This window comes from Pagrus pagrus, assembly GCF_965226575.1.
Source record: "Pagrus pagrus genome assembly, chromosome: 12".
Taxonomy (NCBI): domain Eukaryota; kingdom Metazoa; phylum Chordata; class Actinopteri; order Spariformes; family Sparidae; genus Pagrus; species Pagrus pagrus.
Window position 1 is genome coordinate 20,486,975 of NC_140196.1, and position 23,661 is coordinate 20,510,635.

Here is a 23,661-nt window from a genome sequence, read left to right on the forward strand (position 1 = left end):
TAATGTTGAGAGTTGCAGCTCTAGAACTCTTTAATGAGACTAAAGACTCTGTAGCCGTCACGCTCCCAGATCTTACCCACGATGCAAAGCGCTTAGCTCCTTTTGATGTCACAGAGCTGCCTCAGGCAGGGGTAGGGGGTAAGGATGGGGGCGGTGTGTTTGTGTGTGTGTGTCAGGGATAGTGTAGGAGTGTGTGTGTGAGAGTGTGTTATGAAGCTAAGAGTTCCAACCAGAGCCACAAACGGGCGTTTGATCGTCACGAGAGATGAAACGATGTGTGATGAATTTAACACTTAACTCAGTGTGAGAGGCTTGATGATGCGGTTAGGAGGCTGATCCATATTAATGCTCTCTTGCCGCGGCAGGACGCCTCCTCACAGTTACAGCTGCCGCATATATGTGGTTGGAGAGCAGGGGAGGTGCCCACTCTCCCGCATCTCCCACTGTAAATCAGCACTTCACCTCGGGGCTGAGTCCTCGCCTGCTGGCCAAACGACTCCGGGCTCTTGATACCGATCGAACCGCCATACGTAAAAACCACATCCTCGAGCCGTCAACCATATCTGAGGCGCCTGCGCTGCTATCAGTGATGCCACATTTCATTCCTCCCAGCACATAATCACACAGCATGGCTCACTGTCATAATATATTGCTGCTTTTGCATCTGATGAATCCCTTCAGAGAGGTTTCAAACCTGTCCAAAACGGTTTCCAGGGACAAACGCACCATAAAACACGAGATAAAGTTTGTGAGCCAAACAACAAATCTTTTATTTACACCGAAGCTTGAATCACACTGAGGGAGCGACATGGTGCTACGCCACTGGCTCACATGTCACACAGATTCCAGAGTATTGCTGTTGACTTTTAACCGGGTGTACAGAAAAACTGCATGAAACAAGAAAATGCAATCATAGGTGTTTAGTTGTTATTTAAACATCAACTCAATCGGTTCTTATCTTTAACAACTTTACATTTTTATACAAGTGTTGATAACAGGAAGTCACAAAAGGCTCCCAAATAGAAAGGCTGCAGGCGTTTTGAGAAAAACCAGGAGAGGCAGAGGAGAGAAAAGAAGTTTCTTAAAACCAGATCTGAAAGTTAAATTGGAGGATTTCAGGTCCATCAGTCACATCTGAATCCCTTTTGAATCCACGAGCCTTTAAAAATCAGATTCTCAATCCGTTCAACAGATTATTCAAATTAATTGACCCCATCTGGTCCTAAGTTATTGCAGAGAGTAGGCCATGAGTGGGAACGCCGAGGCTCCCTGCACTTAGTGAGAAAACCAGAGCAACAGCACAACTGAGGGGTCGGGAGGAGGAGGAGGACGAGGACGGCTGCTGAGACTGCAGAGAGACGAGGACTCCTGCTGGAGTTCAGATGGACAAATGTGAAGACAGATGATGTCAAACAGAAAGCGAGAGCGAGAGAGGGAGAGAGAGAGGGAGAGGGAGAGAGGGAGGTGCTCAGAACTTCTTGAACTCTACGTCTTCCGGTGGGCTCATCTCCACTTTTCTCTTGCCCACATCTTTCCAGTTGGTGCTCAGGACTGTACCACCTGACTCCATCTGCACAGGGAGGAGAGACAGAGGAGAAATCACTTCAGTGGAATGATCCCTCATTTCATTAGTGCTGGAGTTATGCAACACCTTCTCTCTGCTTCAGAATGCTTAGGGCTTAGATAAGTCCACTGCAGCATCATTGAGTTCACAAGTGCTGATGAACGAGGTGGATTTTTTAAACCAGCAACTCCCTTTTTTAATTTTAATTTTCTTCTGATTTCATAACAAGCTAAAAAGTCAAATAATTCAAAATGCTGATTTCCATATAAGCTGACCTTTACTCTCCTAAAGGTCTTCTGCTCCAAATGCATAAGTGAAGAAGTGGGTACTCCACATGAATATTAAAACACCATCAGCTTTAGGTTGCATGTTAGAACTGACGAGGAAATCACTGCTTCAGAGTCATGGCATCATACTGTTCACAACACAGAATGCTGATTCATCCCAATCACCAATCAACAGTTATCTCCAATCACACACACATCCTTCTGCATACATAACTGCACCCTTACGGATGCTCGTTAACTAGACAATCTGCTATTGCTGCATCAGTCAACAGTGTGTGTGTTGTTCTGCTCTCACTTACAATTATGTTCGTGCAAGTAAAAACTTTTTGGCTTGTTTACATTATTAGTTTTTAATGAAATTCAGAGAAACTAAGAGCGGTGTCTGGTTATCCAGTGGACTGTAATGAGTTATTTTGATGGTAGGCTGTATGTATTTGAACGCGAGAACACATTAACAAGGAAGAGAAACGACAAAAAATGGAGGCAGAAAGGAGGAAAGATGACCATAACACTAGCAGCTCGTGGCAGCATGGCTGTATGTCAGTGGCGCAGGATGATGTCTACTGACTTTGGTGATTTCCTGACTTTTCCTCTAGCGCCACCATGAGATTGGTAATTTTAAGTTTGGTGCGAAATGTAGCAATTGGATGGATTGCCATGAAATATGGTTCACCAATCATGATCCCACTCAGGATGAACTCAGGTCAAGATATACTGTACTTTGTTTAGTGCTAATTAGCAAATGTAAGCATGCTAAGATGCTGAGCTAACATGTTTGCACTCAAAGACACTGTGTTTTGCTGTGGCTTCCTGAATCTCTATAATGGAGGGGGAGGGGCGTAACCCAGTCAGAGCGTCCACAATTATGAAATTCCTTTAAGAATTAATTTCATTCACCTAAAGGACACGCTGTTGCACTGAAAGTCATAACAGTACCTGACAATTAATCTCACGAGTCTTTGTGTACAGTATATCATTAACTACTATGGCACTGATGTTTAAGCAACTACTAGCAAAAAGACCCATGTCACTTAAAGCAGCTACAAAGAATTTTCCTTTTGTGTTGATTCTGGACGCCCCCGTGGACAAAAGTAGAACGAGCACCAGCATACTGTACTACCCTAACGCTAGCTAGCTAGTGTTAGCAACGTTAACGTTTTCTAGCTAGAGTTAGCAATGCTAACACATTTAGTGGCTGAATGTAATCAATAACACCTTTAAGTTAAAGATTAAGATATCAAGTCAATGTAATATCTTCATAATAATAATAAGCCAACAGTAAGATCTATCTCAGTAGCAAGTTCAGTATTAAATGTTACGTTAAAAGCCAGTTGTTCTGCAGCAATCTGGCAGTACAGAAGTTTCAGCTCCCGTACCACCAGATTACTACAGAGCAGCTTCTTCCTCAGGCTGAGAGACGATTCATCGTCAGCACTCGACCGCCATTTTTTTTTTAAAAACCTGGTGATAATATAATAACTACATAAAATTAGCATATATTTAAGCTGATGGCCTTGTTTGCTTATGTAAGTCATACAAAGGCGTCAGTGCTAAACTGAGACCGTTTCCTAGTCAGTTTCAGGTTCCTTGTAGTACGTTTAAGTATAATACTTACAAAAGACTTGTTCATGGCTCGCTTGACTTCGTCCGAGCCATCGCAGTAGATCTGCTGGAAGAGCTTGTTGAGCGCTGCATCTCCCTCCAGATTCTCACTTTTCTCCTCCTCGCTGATGTCCACCACCATCTTGTCCCATTTGCGGTTGAATTGGGACGATGTCGGGTAATCATCTGATGGTGAAGGGAAACAGTGTTAAAAATGTTCATATAGTTTCAGTTAGTCAGTGAGATTTTAAAGCATCCGAGAGGCGTCTGATAAGATGGCAGAGAGAGCTCTGTAGCTAGAACATGCAGCTTACTGGTTTTGTGAAACAGTGCAAATGTTTTTCATTGACATTTTAGCTGAATGCAGTTGACTGAATGCAGTTGACGTTTATCATCTCATCACACCGAGATGTATGAACTGAAATCATTTTGCTTTGCAACCGAATCATCCTACTCAGACGCTGAAGGATCACATTGTGATTTGATTTCTATATCTCCTGGATGAAATACGCCCACTGTAATCCTAACAAGAGACGGAGAAGGAGAGCGGGAAATGTAATCCAGACACAGATTTACATAAATACAACGCCAGACGCACAGTAGACATATTCAGGCCAAGTGTGGACATTCGGCAATGTGATCCCATAAAATCAGATGTCAAATATCATGTTTAAATGGAACAGCAGTCCGAGTTATAAGCAGGCACTTATAAACAGGGCGTCCTGGAGGCTGAGCTGGTTGCATGGAAAAGATGGTTTTGGCTGCCCACTTAACTTTTACTCCCCCTTACACACACACACACACACACACACTTACATAAGTAATTAATCCTGTCAGTAATAGGAATGTGTGGGCTAAAATACTGAGTCATATTTTGCTGTCATACCTTTCCCTCTCCCTGCCTACTTTCACCGTCAGACTAATGAAAGACTCTAGCAGGGCTTGACTGCCCACTCTCATTTTAGTGCAGAACAGACAAACACAGAAGCTTATATTGATCTTTGCAGAGAGAGAGGGAGAGAGAGAGAGAGAGAGAGGAATAAGAAGAGGGTAAGGGAGAAAGGGAGAGATGGACAGATGAGAGCAGAGACAGGAGGACGGCTGGGTGAAAAGAGTGTAAATGCAGAAGCTGTGGACTGACTTGGATTGAAGTGTTTGATGTTGGACTCCTGTCCCTCTCCCTCCAGCTTCTCCCATCTGATGGCATCTGTCTTCTTCATCTTGAACTCCACCTGACAGAAGAGAGGGGCGATAAGGAGAGACGGGGGAGAAGAAGAGGGAACGCGGGAGAGAACAATGTTTAGCAAAATGCTCTTCTTTGTCGCGCGGGGCAAAAAGTAACGCTGCCATTAGAGTGACATCTTAAAAGTACAGGACATCAGATCATTATTGAGGCCAGAGAGAATGTCTGTTCTGAGCTGTCGTCAAATCAGCCTGCAAGTGTGTGTTTGTGTGTGTGTGTGTGCGTGTGAGAGAGACATCAGGGATATGCGGGGGCACAGCTCAATCTCGAACCTCACTGACAGACATACTGCACTAACGAGATGCCTGTCAGCCACAGGGCCAGTGTGAGAGACGGAGCGAGCGGGAGGGAGAGGGGGAGAGTGGGGGAGAGATCCTAATTCCACACAGCAGCATCTGATCCAAATCATTACACCAGGAGAACATGGGAGAAAACAGTGAGGGGAGAGAGGACATGGACACATGCTTTTAACACTGAGCTGCATTGACAGGGCACATACCAGCGAGACACGCGAGCTGCAGTGCTAACCCCCCCCTCCCCGGCACACACCCCCTACCAGCCATTAACGGTGCATGTGTTTGATATGTGTGCACGTGAAAGACAGCGCCGGTTATGTCGGTGCAATTAAGGAACATTTCTGCTCTGCTGGGCGATGTGATGATTCATTTATGAGGGTGCCAGAGGAGGAGAGCGAACCAAGAGGTAGACAAGGTTAGCGATGAGGAGGCAGAGCGGCTGACTTGCACTGAGTGAAGCGTGAGTGAGGAGAGCAGATTGAGGGAAATGAGACCGTATGATCGCTGCTACCTTCTCCGCCGAGGAGACGAGCTAGTGCGAGTAGCAGCGCGCTGATAGATCGCTTTGGTGTGTGTCAGCACTTTCGGACCCACAGAGCGCCTCGTGCACGGGGAGGCATCTGTTCAGTGTCCGAAATTAACTTTTCAGCTCACCTGCAAAGGGCCGAGAGACTAAAAAAAGAAAAGACGTCTGCTGAGAATGCAGGCTACTTCCCAAATAATTCAAAAGAATACGTCACCCTTTTTTGCAGGTTTGCACGTACAAACGTACATTGTTATGAGACTATAAATAATCCTAGATATTATTATATTGTTATATCACAATATGACAAAAGTGTTGTCTATTCCTGGTTTGACTGGCTGCATTACTGTAAAGTGATGTCATGCCACAATCTTCTACTTATTCTCATACTTGCCTTTACCCACCTAGTCATTATATTCATATTGCTGATGATTATTAATCAAAAATCACATTGTGATAATATTTTGTGAAAGTACCAATAGTTGTCCCTATAATAAAATATTGTGATATTTGAGTTTTGTCCCCACCTACTTTTAAGCAGATTTCAATACAGAGATGTATATTGTGTACGGTGATATAGCCCAAAATATCACCTAGCTCTAGTGTAGAATCAGCTTTCTGGCATTAGATTTGGGTCTGTGTCCCAAAATTCATGCCTGAACCCAGAAATAAAAAAATGCACTACCCCAAACTGAACTGGAGCCATCTATGATTTCAAAGCTTGGCGCCAAGAAATACCGACCCGTACCCGACTGGGAGACACAGACACGATCGAAACCGATTTCACAGCTGATTGCTATTACAAGTTCACGTGAAATTACAAGTTGTCAAAACAAAACTTTGTGCCCTCCCTAATGCAACGTTAGTGCCTTCTCCCCTGATGCGTATAGTCCATCCTCCTTGCCAGGTCTTCTGTGACTTATCCATGAGTTATTTCAGCTTAAAAGTCCGCTTGCTGTCATGTTGATGGGTGACAAACGCGACCTGTTTAGAATCAGCCTTGCTGTTTTGGCGCATATTGCATAATAAAGATAACCTCGACGGGTTGCCCTGTTGAACCATAATAACGACTGCTCGTTTGTTGCCACCGCTGCTGACACTAGCACTCGCTAATTTTTTATCATCTGTGCTCTCCGAGACGAGTCTGCTGTTTGAACCTCCACCTCCTGATCATGGCTGGCACTTCTTACATCCACCAGGGCTATTAAACATACTGTTAAACCCGGGACCGGACCTGGACAAGACTGACTGTATAAAACATGGATCCAAACCTGAACGGGACCCAAGTCAGGTCCCAGGTTCCCCACGATGACCCGTAGTCTGTGCCAGAGAATTTCTGTTACTCTCCGGAAACAGCAATTCACACTCACTTGACATGATCAGCCCGGTGTGAAGAGTTGAGAAAGAGTTCAGCAGTACAAATGCTTTCCAGGAGGGACGGCCTGAAAATGTGTGTTGTTATATGCAATTCAGCCCGCCTTCAAATATAGCCATTTGGAGAAGTTCTAAAGGCAAAAGCTCTCTGATGAACATGCACGACCTAATTTTTCCAGCATAACCCAGCTGTCACAATAAGCACACTGTACATAGAGGGAGGAAAACGATGTACCATCTGTATCAGCTGCAACAATTAGCCAATCAACAAAACATTAATCTGCAACTAGTTTAATTAGCAATTAATCGGTTCTGTTACCATTCATGGAAAAAATGCTAAACATCCTCTTGTTTCAGCATAAAACGAGCATCGGACTACATCATCTCGGACTGTTAGGTATTATAACGGACATTAGATAGAGAAAACCCATAATCGAAAAAACCACCATGTTAAATCACAGTATGACAGATCACACCTGACAATCTCAGCCCTGATGTTCAACATATTTATACTTTTCAAACCATAGAGGCCTGTGTTTTAACTCTAGTGTAGGAAGTTAAAAAAATATGAAGCCCATAACAAACTTGAAGTTAGTTGTTAAGTTGTTTAATTATTCAGGATGCATCAGAGTTTCTAAGTTGATTTATTCATCCGTGTTCGTCAGTTGTGACCGTTTGTGTTTGATAAACGGATTTCAATCGATTTTTGAGACAGCTCCTCGTGGTATATTAAATAATTTTTGTTTTTTTTGACAGATGCACCTGCAATCTGAGCTTTGAGCTCTGTGAGGGGTCTCATGGTGCTTTGAAGACTTCAGTACGAATCAAAATGCTGATTTCCCAGACCAACTCTAATGGCTGACAAATACCGCTAACTGGCGTTCAAACGAATATGGCCTTTGTAGCAGCGCTTGCAATTCTGAATAGTTACTGTGGAGCTTTTAGATCTTATGTGTTTTTTATTATCGTTCAGATTTAGTGTTTTTACCCATGTGGGTGAACAGATGCATATTCTGATATTAAGTCCACAATAAATCTAGTCCAGTTATCTACACGGTTGAGTTTTCAGTTTCAACAAGGCAGAAACTCATCAGCATTTCTGACTGTTATGTTTTAAACAAACTGCTTATGATTATGAAAGTCTAAAGTCTAAGAACAGATAAAGGACCAAAGATTATAAACCAATCAAATTAAATGTTATTTAAACTTTAAATTACCAGCAACAGTTTGCAGGTGCCATTAATTGTCTTAAATGTGTGTGTAGCGTGAAGTGCAGCAGAACTCGAGCCGACGCTGTGTGTGTGTCAAAGTTTGTGTGCTTCTCTGCGTGCTCTTGGGCCATACAACATTAATCTGCTGCCACATCTGTGTTTCCTGGCTTTTAAGGGATATGGCAGGCCAGGCGCCGTGTGTGTGTCTCTCTGTGTGCGTTTCTGTGTGTGTGACAGGCGAAGCAATGGCTCGTAAAGGGATGTGACAGCAGAGCCACATACAGGGGCCACCACCCACGGGACCCCAGGGGCCGGACTATACAATCCTGCACTACACACATACAGACACACATGTGGGCACACACACATGCTATTTACAGAGGGGCACTGGGGTCCCGTGTCGCTTGTCACATGTGTTTGTAACCATCGCCCCCCGCCTCCTCCCTGCCACAACGCCTCACCCAGCATCTTCTCCCTCTTTCTCCAGATCCCAGCGGATTTCAAAACAAACTCGGCTAGAAAGATGCATAAATGAAATAAATATAAACATTCTTAGACGTTGACAGGCATGCAAATTAAAGAGCGGAGACGCCACTTTAGCTATTTTCCAAAAAGAGATGAGTTTGGAGCTGAATGAAGGGGCGCGTGTGGATTCGAAACTGCACCGAGTGTGTTTGCGCGCATGCCTCTGAGTGCGTGTGCGTCAACCGTCTGTTCTGATCAAACACACTGGTGTGTAATTGGCTCCCCGTTGTCGCGGTGAACCCTGCGGTTGGAATGTCTGTCGTGGTGGAGGACAGGAGGAGGTCGCACTGACGATAATGTGCTACAGAAGACACGCGCACACACACACTGCAAATACTTTGTGTAAATGGCACAAGTGTGCTGAAAGATTACTGTTCGGCCTCTGTATTTGTGTGTGTGTGTGTGCGTGCTTGCACACTCACGCCCAGCTTAGCCTCCCCCTGCTAAGTTGTCTTTAAAGACAGCGAGGAGATGAAGCGTAAACATTGTGGAGCGCCGGGTGCAGGGCAGCCTATTACAGAGACAGACAGACCGACATTGGTTTGGAATCAACAGCTCCGAGGGCAATGCAGTCTTTTTTTTTAAACGCTCATTAGGGATGCATGCCAATCTGGAGAAACTTGATTTGCTGATGCTGTTGTTCATTTGAATGTTTTTTCCCCCCAGTGGCTCCTTGGCTTCAGAAAAATGAAACAGCTCCAAAATATTTAAATGAGACGGCGTTGAGAAAGCTGCTCAGTTTGTCGGGGTCTCTTAAACTGTCGTGCACAAACACATTTCACCTGTAGAGTTTTAGAAGAGTTAGGTGCTTTTATGCTGCCTTGACCTACGGATACCAATGAGGGCTTATGAGCTTGGTGGGCTGTGTGTGTGTGTGTGTGTGTGTGTTTGTGTAGGTGCCATGTGTACCGGAGGAGCCTACTGGACCAGGGAACAGTCGGGGCTTTGTGGGAGAGGAGGAGGGCTTGCACACTCTCTCTCGTTATCCTAGATGTAGGTGTGTGTGTTTTTATGAGCGTTAGACAGAAAGAAAGACATCGGTATGTGTGTGTGCTTGTGTGTGTGTGTGTGTCATGTAGAGATGGACAACACAAAGACAAACAAAGTAAACGAGGTAGAAAGAGGAAAAAGGATAAACTGTAGAGCGATAAGAGAGAGTTGAAGACCATCTTCAGCTGTGGTCTCTCTAAGACTGAGCCCTTGTTTAAGCTGCAACCCACGTGCACCTCTGGTATGCAGTGTCTGCTGTTGCCATGGAAAAGTGAGAAAGTGAGTGCTTTTTTGAGAGGGGGCAGTTTCTGTGCAGGTCAGCCTCTACTCGGCACTGTGTAGCCAGTGGATATACTGCAACACAATATAGATGTCAGGTTATATAACGCTACTAATCAAATTTCCCAACATGGTTTTGCTGCTGTGGCACCACACAGAGTGTAATTCCAGCACCTGTGATCGTACACTGCCCTTTCATTCCCCCTGTGGCATTGCTGTGAAATAAACTAAGAATAAATATCATCATTGCTTTCAGAGGCTCTGTGGCTTAGCTTCTTTGGGGATTTTCAATGTTAATACTGTAGCACGTCTATTTAGACACTTGGTGTTAACCTTTTGGTTGTTGTTTATACGTATTTTTTAAAGCTACACAGATATAGGTCTAATAGAAACACATATAAGGCTGGGGATTGTTTGTGGAAAATGTCAAGTCCAGAGTTTTACCCATCCAAAAATGTTTTTTTTAATATAACACACAAATACAAAGATTTGTTTTTTTTAACAAAAACATTTTTTTCATTTCACAAAAGAAGCCAAACAGTTGGTATGATCAATATCCTTAACCACTGTACACTACCTGCTCAGTAGACAGACACAGTTTGCGACTAACTGCTGAACACGGTGGAGAATTTAGCAGGTTAAGAGCCAGAAATTTATCTCTGTGTTGGTGGAGACCAAAAACAGAGCTCAAAGAAAGTGAATATTGGTCTTATATTGGACAGAAAAACAACTCCAAATTAATGTAAATGTTGCCCCGATATCGCTTAATATTTAAAAAAAGGAACCGTTTGCTAACAAGGTCTCCATACAGACTTGGCATAGATGTGGATTTGAGTCAATATGACTTGGACTACATGTGACTCTCGTCACTGGTTTGATGATTGCAACGTGACTCAACAAAACAAAACAAAAAGACTTGACTCAGACTTGGAAGTTAAAGACTTGTGACTTGACTGTGGTCATTTTTTGTTTTCAGTTAAGTAGCCTGGCTGTCAGAGTTTCACTCTTTAAAACCGATGGGAGGGAATTACGAAAGATTTTATGAAGTTGTTTTTTGTTTGATTACATTTATTTCACTGAATCTTAATAAGCAAATTCAATTTGTTGTCATACTTTTCAAACAGGTTGGATGTTAGCCTATGTGGGATTTATTTTTTGTGGCTGCTTAAAATCACTACAGGCTGCACTGTTCTGTCTTTTCATAAGACATTTATATTATAAGGCTTTTATTATATAAAGCATTTGACAGCATTTACCTCAGTATCCTATTGAAACATCAGCTTTATTAATATCATCTTCTCTCCATAATTGCGTAGGTAGCTTGTGTATATTTTGTATGTCTTATTCAACTCTTTTTCATTTCCCATAAAGGTCGTCTGTCTTGTAATGGCTTATTAAGAGACAAGACTATACTTTATAATTTTATGAGTAATAAACTTTTCTTCTCTCGTGAAGTTTAACTTTGGTCAAAGTAAATGTTGTGGAGTCAAGATCAGCACATTAATATTCATTTTCTAGACTTGGTGCTCTCCAGATGGCTGAACTGCATCTGGAGGGCATTCCTAAGATCAGGCCAGGAACAGAATGCGTAATGAGCTGCTGCTTCAGTAAATAAGGAGTTAAATATGCAGATGCAACAACTAATCCAATGAAAACTGCAGTCCACATTTGTACTTGCTGAGTAAAACATGGACTGATATTGCTAGAAAGAATCTGATCAAAAAACGAGTAAACCTGATTACCTCATGACATTCAATATTCCCGGGTTGGTACCAAAAAGTGCTGAGGTTCAAATGCAGCCATAAAAAGTGTATTAGTTATATGTGGACCACCTGTGTGGAGGGACAATAAGTAGTTAACATGACAATTTTCCTTTTACTAACCAGAAATTACAATGTAAGAGTTTTTGTTTAGTACTTTTAATAGGACACAGCCAAGTGTAAACCCACCATGATGTCACCCATAGGTTTGTGGACTGTGGTTTTGAAGGCGGATATCCTGATTGGATCTGACTGAGATCCCCGAGCACACATTGTGGTAGCAACTTGTCCATCACAAGGTAGCCACGCCCTAAAGCACACCCTGCTTTATTGTCTATTTTATTCTAAATGGGACAATTATTTATAAAATGAACACCATGCTGTGTTGAAGTAGACTTGAAGCTTATGATTAAGACCATAAACTGCTCACTGAGGTAATAAATTATAAAAGTGAGAAGTAGCGTAATTTCTCATAGGCTTATACAAGCAGACTTCTTTTTGCAAGCAGTGGAGTCACCCCCCTTTTTCTGGCCATGAGAAAGAATGCAGGTTTAAGGCAATTTTGCTTCAACTTCACTTTTCAGACCCAGAAGCCCTGTCCATCTCTTATATAATCAATGGACACAACTAAAGCTGCTTTGGAAAGATGACGTGTCCAAACACTGTGGAGATCCATCCACCATACACAAGATCCCAAGAGAAACAGCAGAGCTTTACGTTATACTCTATTGGCAAGACCGGATTGATCAATGTCCTAAATAAAACAAATTCCTCCCTCCTTAACGATTAAAAAAAAAACCAATCAAATCAACTCACACAAAAACCTGCCTTTTGATCCTCAGGCTACAACCTGACAGTGGTTTAAAGCCTGAATCAGCACACACTCAGCCAGCTCGCTCATTAGCCCACATCCTCTAGAATACACACTAATTAGTCTATAGTAAAAAGTGCCCTTCCTACTCATTAGGCCCATAATCACCTTAAACAGTGCTGAGGAACTCACCGCAAGTAGTGTGTAGGAGTGAGGATTTGTGCATATGCGTGAATCTCCTGTTAGCTGCTCAGATGAACTAATGTCTCCACGAGAGCCGCACTGTATACAGCGAGAGTGGATTTTCTCATTTCAACTCGAGCCACAGTGAGCTTTACCAGCTTTAAGGAATTATAGGTAGTGACATCCTACTTTATACTGCTTTAAATTATTGAGGAGATTATGATGTTAATCTCAGAGTGGTAACCCCCAGTATTAATGATCAGTCACAATTTCAGAGAGCTGCTCAAACTCACATCGGCATGATTTTTTTCTTCTTCTTCTTTTTTTTTTTTACTGTTACTTGAATTCCTTCACATTTTTAAAAAAGACACAAAAATGATCAATGATCAGCTATTAAGACAATAAAAGCCTGAACACAGAGAAAACATTTGATCTGATTCTTTCTAGCTAAAGTACACTTCAGAGATTTGAAGCACAGGCGGAGGAGTGCCTGCATTTCTCCAGCGTGTGACGTTACTGCATCATATTTCCTTTACAGCGACATAAAAGATGTTCCCTGACATGTTTAATAGCCTGCTCCTTTATTGTTGAGAGTAACTGCTCGGGCGGCAAGGCTACACACAGGGTTCCCACTGATTCTGAGTGAAATTCAATGACTTTTCACTGACTTTCAAAAACTTAGCTGGAGTGTTTCCGTGACCTAAAAATTCTTCCTTGTTTGTTTATGTTTTTCAGCTCAGAAAAGTGGTAAAGTGGTAAACAGTTTTATTTTCCACCACTGCTGAGCCCGCTGTGGAGAAAAACATCTGAAAAACACCACCAAACACTACTGTATGTGAGAAAACAGGTTCATACAGTGAAGACTGTAAAATAAACCATTTGTGAAATTCCTTGTTATTTCATGATTCCCAACAGAGGCGGTATTTTGTTTCCCGACTTTCCCTTGACCTGGCTGCACCTCTGAGAGCTCACAGATCAGATCAGAAACATCACAACCACTTAGAATCACAACCATGACCAACTGTATCCTGGCAGCTACGACATCTGCTTAGTTCGATGCCATTTTATCACCTCAGATTATTGAGCGCCCATCAGTCGTGGTCATTGTGACCCTAGGAGGGACAAAAGCTGTACGTTTTTTGTCCTCTGTGCTCCGACATCAGAGAATGCACAATGCTTTGATGTGCCTTTTAGTGCGTAATGGACCATTTAACACAACTGGTGTTAAAAGCATGCAGTTTGTTTCAGCTTCATGAGCATGTCATCTGTCAACAGTAAAGTGTCTGTTAAACCTGTCAAAAACATGTCAAATCATCATAAATGTATGCAAGAATGTAAAGCATACATTTTGGTGTTGGACTCCCTGTTCATTTGGAAGCTTTAACCACACACTAGCAGCACTAGCTGAACAATGACTGACTGTGATACCTTGGTGCTGAGGATCTTGAAGTTGCTCTGTTGGGGGACGATGGGGTGCAGCAGGTCGAGGTGGAGGTTGAAGTTGTCCCCTGATGCCAGCTGTATTGTCGCAGAGAGCTGCAGACACACAGACACCATCAGATTGTGTAACTCCACATTGGCTGCCTTTAATTTTAGCAGTCGGCCACTAAGAAAACAAATGCAGCTTTTGGCTGACACGCCCAAAGAGGAATAATGGATCAGCATCATGTTATAACGTGAAAGGTTTATTGTTATAACAAGATGTTTTTCAAGTTACAACAAGATATTCTCAAATACTACAAGATACAGAAACTTTTCTTAAATAGATTAAAATAAATAAAAAATAAATATAATTAATCTGGGTCTGTATGTGAAACCTTAGATGTTATAACATGATTACTTATTGTTACAGCATTAAACATTTCATGTCGTAACAATAATCACATTACAATGTGAAATGATTCATGTTACATGACATGTAACAATGTAAAGAGTATATTTTTATACCCACGGAAGTTTCTTTTTATAACGTGATGTTTGTATTTCATAATAACGTGAAAGTGTCTGGTTGTACAATAAACTTTTCACATTGTAACATGTAACTGATCCATTTTCTGGCGTGGCAGCAAAACATGTGTGTAAAAATGTAAAATTCCTGTGTTAAACTGTGGTATCACTAATTTCAATCTTATTAACTGCAGTCTGTAGAAAACACACAACCAAAAAGAAAGATTAAGAGTGAGGGGGATGAGGGTGTCAAGCTTGTCCACGAGAATAATCATCTGATGTGGCTGGTGTGACGGCCAGGAGTATCCTCGCCCTGTCCCCTTCAGCCACTGAGTGACCAGTGTTGAGGGGGGGTCAGACAGCTCCTAACAGCCTGTCACTCTCTGGGTGGGTGGCTTGTTGGTTTAGAGGGACATGGCCTCGGCTGTGGCCCAAATCCTCACACTCCTTACGGACTCACCACTTGGCAAATGCTCCCCTCGTATAGAAAAGCACTAAAATCTGCCCACTCGTGGACTAACTCGCCTGTACAGTGCATCACTTCAACTTGTAATTCACCACCTACCACTTCTCTAAAAGTGGACTTTTCTGATTTGGGACCAAATGTATGTTAGAAGTAGTTCATCGGGGATAAAAGCTTAGAAAGTTAGCTAAAGTAGCTTTTGGGCAATTCGACAAAACTATCAAAGCCTTAATATTCATTTCCAGTTGGAGTCCTACGCTGTCTGTAGGTATACAGCTGCTGCACACAGTCACCAGGGAAAATAACTGGAACCACTGCCTTTCATCTTTAATTTCTTTTGTATATACTGACCTAGTAAAAAATATATGAACTTATCTGTGCTTCGCACCACAGAGGGAGCTTAACAAGTGACTGTGATTCGGAGCGAGTGAACTATTTCTTTTGAAATGGGGTAAACTCAGTTTGTTATTCTATTAGGAAAGACAAAGCCGTTCCCTGGGGTGCCCTGCAGTTACCCCTCTGAGAGGAGGGAAGAGGGGTGGAAAGAGACAAAGGAAAAGAGAAAAAGAGAAAGAAAGAGGATCGTCCCTTGAGGGCTCTGCTGCTGATCCTAGATCAGTTAGGCCTTCTATCTACAGACAATTAGGAGGTTGGAGAAGCTGGGGAGGGTAAATTGTTCTTAGATCTGTACTTTGGGAGCAATGTTAACAAGGCACCACTGGAGGCATAGTTGGGTCCGTGGGGAGAGTGTGTGAGTGTGTCAGAGTGTATGTGTCTATGAGACCCATCTAATGGGCCCCCCTGAGGAAACACCCGAGAGCTAACCCATCTTTGCTCCACACACACACACACACACACGCCCAAATACAGAGAAAACACAGAGTCTCTTCCCTTCAAGACTGCATTTAAGTGTGTGCTTATACCTCTTTTTCCATGAAGTTGGCACACACACCATCTTTGGGTACATTTTTTGCCATGACTGTGACAATGACTTGAGATTCTGTTTGGTACCAGTCATGCCTGCAAGAAAGAAGAAGAATAAACTTCATTAAACCAGAACTTCAAATGATAGAAGCAGCTCATCATTAACATATATTGTCTATGTACACTGTTTTCACCCAGTTATAGAGAATGGGGCTGCTTTGAAGCAGTAAGGCTTGTTCAATTATTATACAATAAAAAAATAAATAAAAATCAACATTAAAAACACTAAGCAGATGCCTAGATGAGACATATTTACATTAATGCACTTACTTCACAGGCGGAGCTGCCGGTGTCTGCTGGGTCATTCAGCCCCCGAGATGGGACGACAATTACAGAGGAGGATGTGGTGATGAGGCAGAGGGATGAAACAAAAGGGACAAAAATGAGAAAAACACAACAATAACAAAAGAAGCTTGGTAAGGCTTCCTTCTTTGAAGCAGGAACATACACACATCTTGCTGCTGCTCTCCTAATGGTGAGAGCAACAGTGCCCCCAGGTGGCCGTTCAGAGAGACTCACCCTGTTGCTGCTGCCGATCTCTGTCTGCTCTGCAAAGAGAGAGAGAGGAAAAATGTAGGTGTGTGGCAGCAGGAAACATTTGAAACACCCTTTAAGCTACATCCAACTCTAAAATTTGATGATGAGGCTCTAAGAACACAACTTTTAAGCTAACGCACACTTGTCCTGAGATAGCAGACAGATAGATATACCCCCCACATAGACAGACACAGACACACACTGACGCTCCCATCCGTGCCACCAGTTTGTTTACTGGTCCATCCACGCCCATTAAAAGCCCTGTGAGCTCAAGCAAAGCTGATCACCGTTTACCAGCATGCTATCATACATTATTCACTGACTTCATTACAGAGAGAGGGAGAGAGAGTGAGCACAGAGAGGGAAGAGAGACATGAGATGATAGGAGGCGTGGTAATGTTGTCTTAATGAGGTCGCGTTTGAAATGAGGAGGGGGACTGTTTGGGGAAAAAGACTGAGTATGTGTGTATGTGTGTGTGGTTGTGTGTGTGTGTGTGTGTGTGGTTTTTTAAACAAGCAGGGTGCCACATAAGATGGAATAACCAGGTGTCATGTGGGTGTTGGTTGGTGGTAAACACACTGTCACCAGAAGACACAGCGACTGCTCCTGGTGTGAACGCGAGCAAGCGCAACTAGGGTACTTTCAAGTTTCAGGGTGGTGGGGGGGGGTGATGTACACCCTGGTGTGCATTTGTTTGTGTGTGTGCACACACTGTCTGTGAGCAGGCCTATGAAGGGGCTGGGTCTCATCGGGGGCTTTCAAACATCAGTAGCGTTAACTCCGATGAATCATACTGCTCCTGGGAGTATGTGTGCATGCGGGTGTGAAGCGTGTTTGTCAAAACTCGTGCTCTTGTTTACTTGAGATGATCCAGAGGGCCCAGTCATCACCAGAAAACAGAAACACACCACTCAGACATGGCATGCATCTTTTATTGGATTAAGCAGCTCTGCCTGTGCACTCCACCACTGCGAACACACTGTACTGTGGATTCACGGATGTGTGCGGGCTCATTTGTTTGATCAAATGAGCTGATGAGCTCCCTCACTGTGCCATTTAGCTTAGTGTTTGATAGCACAGGCTATATAGTATAAAGAAGTTGGAGTGCAACTGGGATTTTGAAGTGTTAAAAACAACTACTGGCATTATTGTGTACTAATGTTTGATACCTTTGAGAAATTTGCTAATAAACATAAAATTAAAGATCATTATGAGCTCTAATAATGCTCTAACCTTACACAAAAAATGACGTCTCAGTTCAGCTACTTACCTCCCATCACCTCCTCACACCGCTTTATCCAGATCTCAAATGATTGGTCAGTAACTGTGGAAGCCACAAAAAAAAAAAGATTAGAAATTAACTGTCGTGCTCTGCTTCAAGGTAATATATTTATGCTGATTAAAATAACTCAATTTGAGAATTTAATGAAAACATTTGAGGGCATCGGTGAGGTGTTAATGACGTCTAAAGTGGTTTGACTAAGTGCTGGAGAAGGCTAAATGCATTTATTTCATAAAGGAAGAATTTGGAAGAAAATGGGCACACATATTGTTTAATACGTTATGGTGGGTTAATCAGCAGTGCAGAGGAGAGACACATTTTAACAGCTATTTTTTATTTAACTCTAACAATGGATTCACCAAACAGCAATGGTCACGACCGCATTCATGCATGTGTGACTGTACCCCAACAGTTTGTTCTATAATGATGTGTCTAGAAAAATACACCCATTAAAAAGGGATTCATGCTGTAGTCCTTGTCCACATGTATACAGGTATTTTTGTAAAAAGAGTATCTCTGTCCAGATGAGCGTTTTTAGCACTGTATCAGAAATCCTCTTCATCCATACTAACGCATGCGAAAACGCATATCCCACTTTGCTTTGCCGTGCCTTGTGAACAGGAAGCAGATTGTATACTCTTGCCGGTTTTGTCGCTCTTTTCTAACAACGTATAACTAATGCCCATTTGTGTCTTTCTAAATATGACGTTAAACATTATAACTAACATCCATTTTGTCACCGTACAAACTCAAGTACTCAAATATCATACTCCCAAGTTCACATTTGCTAATGATACCACATACACTGGTAATCGTGTGTCATCGTTTCCAAAACATTTCTGTTTCTGCCCGTCCAGACATTTAAACTGAAATGGTGTTCATGAATATCTTCATCTAGAAGGAGTTTTCTGACCTTAAACACTGCTTACGTCTGTACCAAAGGCCAAACGTATAGAAAAAGCTTTGTTTTGAGAAATACCTGTGTACGTGTGGACAGGGCCTTAATGCCAGCGATTCTGTTTTTGCCACCGCTTTTGCATTTTTTTTGTTCACCCTCTGCTGGCCAGCTTCAGCTGCCTTTTTAAATGAAAAGCTGCTTAAATTATCACAAATGTAGTGCAAGTTTCTAGGTCAGGGATAAATAGAAAATAAAGTTCAAACCCAACCCAGATTCTAAAAAAGTAGTGAGGCTGTAAAACATAAAGAAAACAGTATGTGATAATTGCTGCTGAACTGAAAACAGTTTCAAAGACAAAGTATAATTTTCTTTTTTATCTAAACAGCTTAATTGATTGTTGTAAATATGTACTTATTTTGAGTTTGATGCCAGCAACATGTTTCAACACGTTGGACCAGATAAAGGCCGGGAAAGTTTGGAACGCTCCAAAAACAGCTGTTTGGAACATTTCACAGCTAAACAGGTACGTTGGTAACAGGAAATATCATCATGATCGGGTATGAGAGGGACATCCTTGAAAGGCTCAGTCGTTCACAAGCAAGGATGGAGCGAGGTTCAACACTTTGTGATTGTATGAAGGATGTTACTACATGGGCTCAGGAACACTTTGTAAAAATGTTCTCAGCAAATGGGTGCATCCAAACTTCCTGAAATGACGGTTGTATAATGAAGCGGGAATCCATGTGTGACCTTCAGTTTGACAAACAGAGTTAGAGACACTCTGGGCTCTACAGTAGAGACTGGTTTAAGATTTTGGTCACCACAGTATGTACAGATGGGTGACAAACTAAAGGAAAAACCAACATAAAGCATCTTTGTAAGGCGTTGGACCCACTTGTGCAGCAAGAACAGCAACAATGCACCTTGTTATTGATTCTACAAGTCACTGAACTCTACTGGAGGGATGAACACCATCCGCCAAAAAAATATTGTCTCACATGGTGTTTTGATGATGGTGGGGGAGAGCACTGTCCAACACATGAGTCCAAAATCCACTCGTGTTTATGTGGGTTTAGTTCTGGTTCTGTTTAAGGCCATAGCATATGATTCATATCAATTTCATACTCAAACCTTTACTGACCCCTTCATCATAATACAAATGTTTTATCAAAGGATAAAGTTGATCACTTAGACCAACGAACCCTAACCCTTCGACAAGTGAATACAAACTATGTTAGCAAAAAGCCCCCCACAGCATAACAGAGCCACTGTTTGCCAAGTTTCTCCACTCACTGATTTGGATTTTTCCTTTGAAGTTTATATAATTAAAATGGTGACCAGAGTGTCTTGGTGCCAGTGGCTATTTTGAACAATGTGGACAGACACTGTCTCCACTAGTTTGTGTGATCTCTTACACTCTATTGATTTAAAATCTTTCAGTCCTTATCCAACATCTTGAACAGATTTCTTCTGTCAAACCCAATTATGGCTATTTTTGATCTTAAAGCTAAAAATAAAAAACTGCTCTTTTGTTGAATTATTAACATGTGAACTGATATTGACAAAAAAAGCCATCAAACTGTTAACCCCCAATGAAGGATCAGGCGCAATGGAAAAAAGGAAACAGACAAAAAAGCAACCTTTAATAGCTTTTCAACGAGAACTTATCCTAGAAGACATCTGCAATCAAATTATTTTCTTACAGTCTCACTTGTCCATATATTGTTATCATGCTTTTATAAAAAGTTGTGTACATTTTTACAAAACCTCAATAAACAACTCCAAAATGTATAATTTAAATCCAAAGTTTTTATTGATTAGTTGATCAACATAAACTAATCTGCAACCAATTTGGAAATTAACTGATCAAATTACTTAAAATTAAATAAAAGGAATTATTCAATCCAAAATGCCAAATATTCTCTAAAATGCTCTCTGTCGTAACGGTAAGCTGAACACCTTTTGGTTTTGGACTGTGTTCAGATAAACAAGGGTTTGAAGATGTCTCACATGTTGGGCTTTATAGAGGGGGGCATGTTTCACCATTCAACATGATTTAACATTTAAAAAAAACTCTTTCATGTTCATAACTGCCTTTACTTGAAACTGCACTTTTTGCCTTTTATCTATGCTTTTAGACCTTCTAATTTGTCTTCTTATTTCTCTTATTTGTGTCTTTATAAACTTAATGACGTAGAGCACCTTGACTTGTTTCTCTGTACTAAACGTGTGATATAAATAAAGTTGCCTTGTCTGCTTTGTCCCAAAAGTTATAGGACACAGGGTTAGCTCTTTGCATTCAATGAGGGGACTGAAGCAGACAGGGTCCTGCTGCGAACGGTGGTTGGTAGAGTGGGATGGTGGAAAGTGTGTACTGGAGGCCAAAATAAGCTGTACTCACCATCCAGTTGATGTCCCTGAGCGAACGCAGCATGTGCTGACTCATAGTGGTTAAGGTGGTACTCTGCTATTCTGCAATTTGGAGAGAAAAACATGCCACATACACTTAGATCGGATAATCTTGGAGAACTTAAAGTGGCCTATCTTGACACAAAGTTTTGATCCGTGCCTTGTTAAATAAGTCAAATGACTAAAGCAATTCTAGTACATTAGGAGCTGAACTTCTCATACAAAGTCTAAGTTGAAAGGTATCAGTTAGTAGGTCATAAACTCATATTATAGTACACACCCTGTTCGCATGAAAGCAAGGGGAAGGCTGGGTTGGAGCTGCAGTGCTTTTTTGGCATCATCAACAGCACCTGCAGACAGAAGGCATCACTATATTTATCATACATATACATTCATCCAGGCTGTTTCAATCAGAAAACAGATATTAATGACACCACACTGGTACCACATGATTAATTAGTTTGAGTCACTACACCAAATTACACTCATATCCAAGCAAGTCTTTAAAACAAAAAAAAGTGTGATGATCAACATGTCTGTCAATACATATATGTGGACTTACAGCTGTAGTTTGTAAGAAGTGTGTGGGCATAGGCACGCTGGCAAAACCACTCAGCGTTGTCAGAGTCTCCTTGCAAGGCCTCATTTAGTGCCTACAAAGAAAAGAGAGAGAGCTTACAGTACTGCGCAGGGCCAGAAATAGTTGAGATAAAGAAGGAAAAGTCACACTAAACAGCTCACTTGTACGTCTCATCTGATTGCTACACTGTCACCACCAACCATTTTTGAAGGCAATTTATAATTCTGGGGTCTATTTGGCAACTACAGTTGTTGAAGGTCTGTCTCTCAGCTCTGTAATGGTAGCTGTGATAGTTTTCACAGAGCCTAAAAGTCTAAAATTGACACAAAGGAAGAACAAATAACGGTGTGTTTAAATGCTGCTGGTCAATAGACTAGTTAAGAAGCAGTCGTTACTGTCTTCTACTTGAATCAGTTGCAGATGACACGTTGTGCTCGTCATGCTGACAGCCTGACATGTCTTAAACATGGCTGTTTATCACAACGTCACCCAGAAACAACTATTAATGACTGACCTTGTCGTAATTTATAGAGGTTAAAGTACATTAAAAGGGAAATGTTACTGTTACTTAAAGTTATAATGACGCCCTGCTCTTCATGCAAAGTGATGCTAACAGGAAGCGTTAGTTAGCGAAACTGGCTAGCAAGTTACAGTGTCATAATCACTGCTAAGTGCTAACAACAAGAACATTATCACCACCAACAACAAACTCAATTTCCTTTATGAAACAGCAACTTAAAGTTAATGTGATAACCCGTGCCGTGTGTTTATGGCCAGCTAACGCTAATTTTTACCTCCAGAGCTTTCTGTGGATCTTCGTCAATGAAGCTATCGGGGAAGCTGCTAAAGAGACAGGAGAGACCAATGGTTAACCAGCTGCGTAGAAGAAAATGTATGAAAATATAATAAAAGTTAATTCATATGTTAAGTTTCACTTGCCGTTCGGTTGCCATTGGGGGTTGTTGTGGATGTGGGCAGTGTTTCCAGAGTGACAGGAAAGTTCTAGCAAGATGAGGAGACTACTGAAACGTGATAGCAGCAGCAGCCACAGCTCGAGCCCAGCAACAGGCCTGTCAACATCCGCCCGCACAGCGCTCACACTGCCGCTCCTCCACCTGCCGGCCGGGAGGACTCATGACATGCAGGCTGCAGAGCATTTCTTAACCCTGGCAGGAAAATACTGTCACAGAGGGAGTGCCATTCCTCTCTCTTATTTAATTATATCACTATTAACACTAATAATATAATATTATATCATTACATATACAGTATGAGCTCTCTACTATTGTCTAAACATCATTTTAATGTAGCTTTGATAAGAGAATGCTAATTCAACCTACTTTGTATCCAACATCTATTACAAAACGTCATATTTTAAAGGCTGAATGTTGATCATGTATGTGCGAAGTTTGACACTAGAAGGCTGTTCTCATATTAATTGCTGGATGTGTACATTTTCTTTGTGCTCAGTGAAAATCTGATTTTAAGAGGCGGGCCTACGAGCATGATTTGTGACATCACAAATAGGATGGAAGCCAATCCTGGTCAATATTCAGCAAACGAGTGTGATGTGGAAACTTAAAGCTTCCAGTGTTCACACATTGAGAAAGGACTTCTTATGCAGCTAATATTGTAAAATCAAAAAATATTTGAATAGTCACATATACTGGAATTTACTCTTAAATACATGTGTGAAGGGGATCCTTAAGTAAGAGTACAAATGTATTAGAATCAAAATAAACTTAAAGTACCAAAAGTAACTTCCTCATTTTGCAAATGAATCATTTCAGAATATATATTATACTGTATAATTGTAATTTAATTATGAATACATTAAAGGTGCCGTATGCAACTTTTGTTCAGGCCTATCAACAGAGACGTAGCTCTTGATTCAAGGAGTAGCTGTTTGCAT

At 41.7% G+C, this 23,661-nt stretch overlaps 1 protein-coding gene across 3 annotated transcripts; it reads right to left on the minus strand.

Annotated features, from left to right (window-relative positions):
- Positions 1–740: 740 nt before the first annotated feature.
- On the minus strand, positions 741–22,827 carry sugt1 (SGT1 homolog, MIS12 kinetochore complex assembly cochaperone). 3 transcript variants are annotated; one of them, XM_084368332.1, is made up of 13 exons: positions 22,689–22,827; positions 22,544–22,592; positions 21,732–21,822; positions 21,450–21,519; positions 21,162–21,232; positions 17,851–17,904; positions 16,562–16,590; positions 16,313–16,335; positions 15,982–16,078; positions 14,077–14,184; positions 4,595–4,685; positions 3,467–3,639; positions 741–1,570 (listed from the first exon to the last, which is right to left on the minus strand). In XM_084368332.1, the coding sequence occupies exons 1-13, from the start codon at positions 22,700–22,702 to the stop codon at positions 1,469–1,471; spliced, it is 972 nt and encodes a 323-aa protein (XP_084224458.1). In that variant the 5' UTR covers positions 22,703–22,827; the 3' UTR covers positions 741–1,468. The 3 variants fall into 3 exon arrangements, with proteins under 3 accessions (XP_084224458.1, XP_084224457.1, XP_084224459.1); XM_084368331.1 differs by having other exon boundaries at positions 16,313–16,338; XM_084368333.1 differs by having other exon boundaries at positions 16,313–16,338; positions 22,544–22,589; positions 22,689–22,825.
- Between the last annotated feature and the right edge of the window lie 834 nt (positions 22,828–23,661).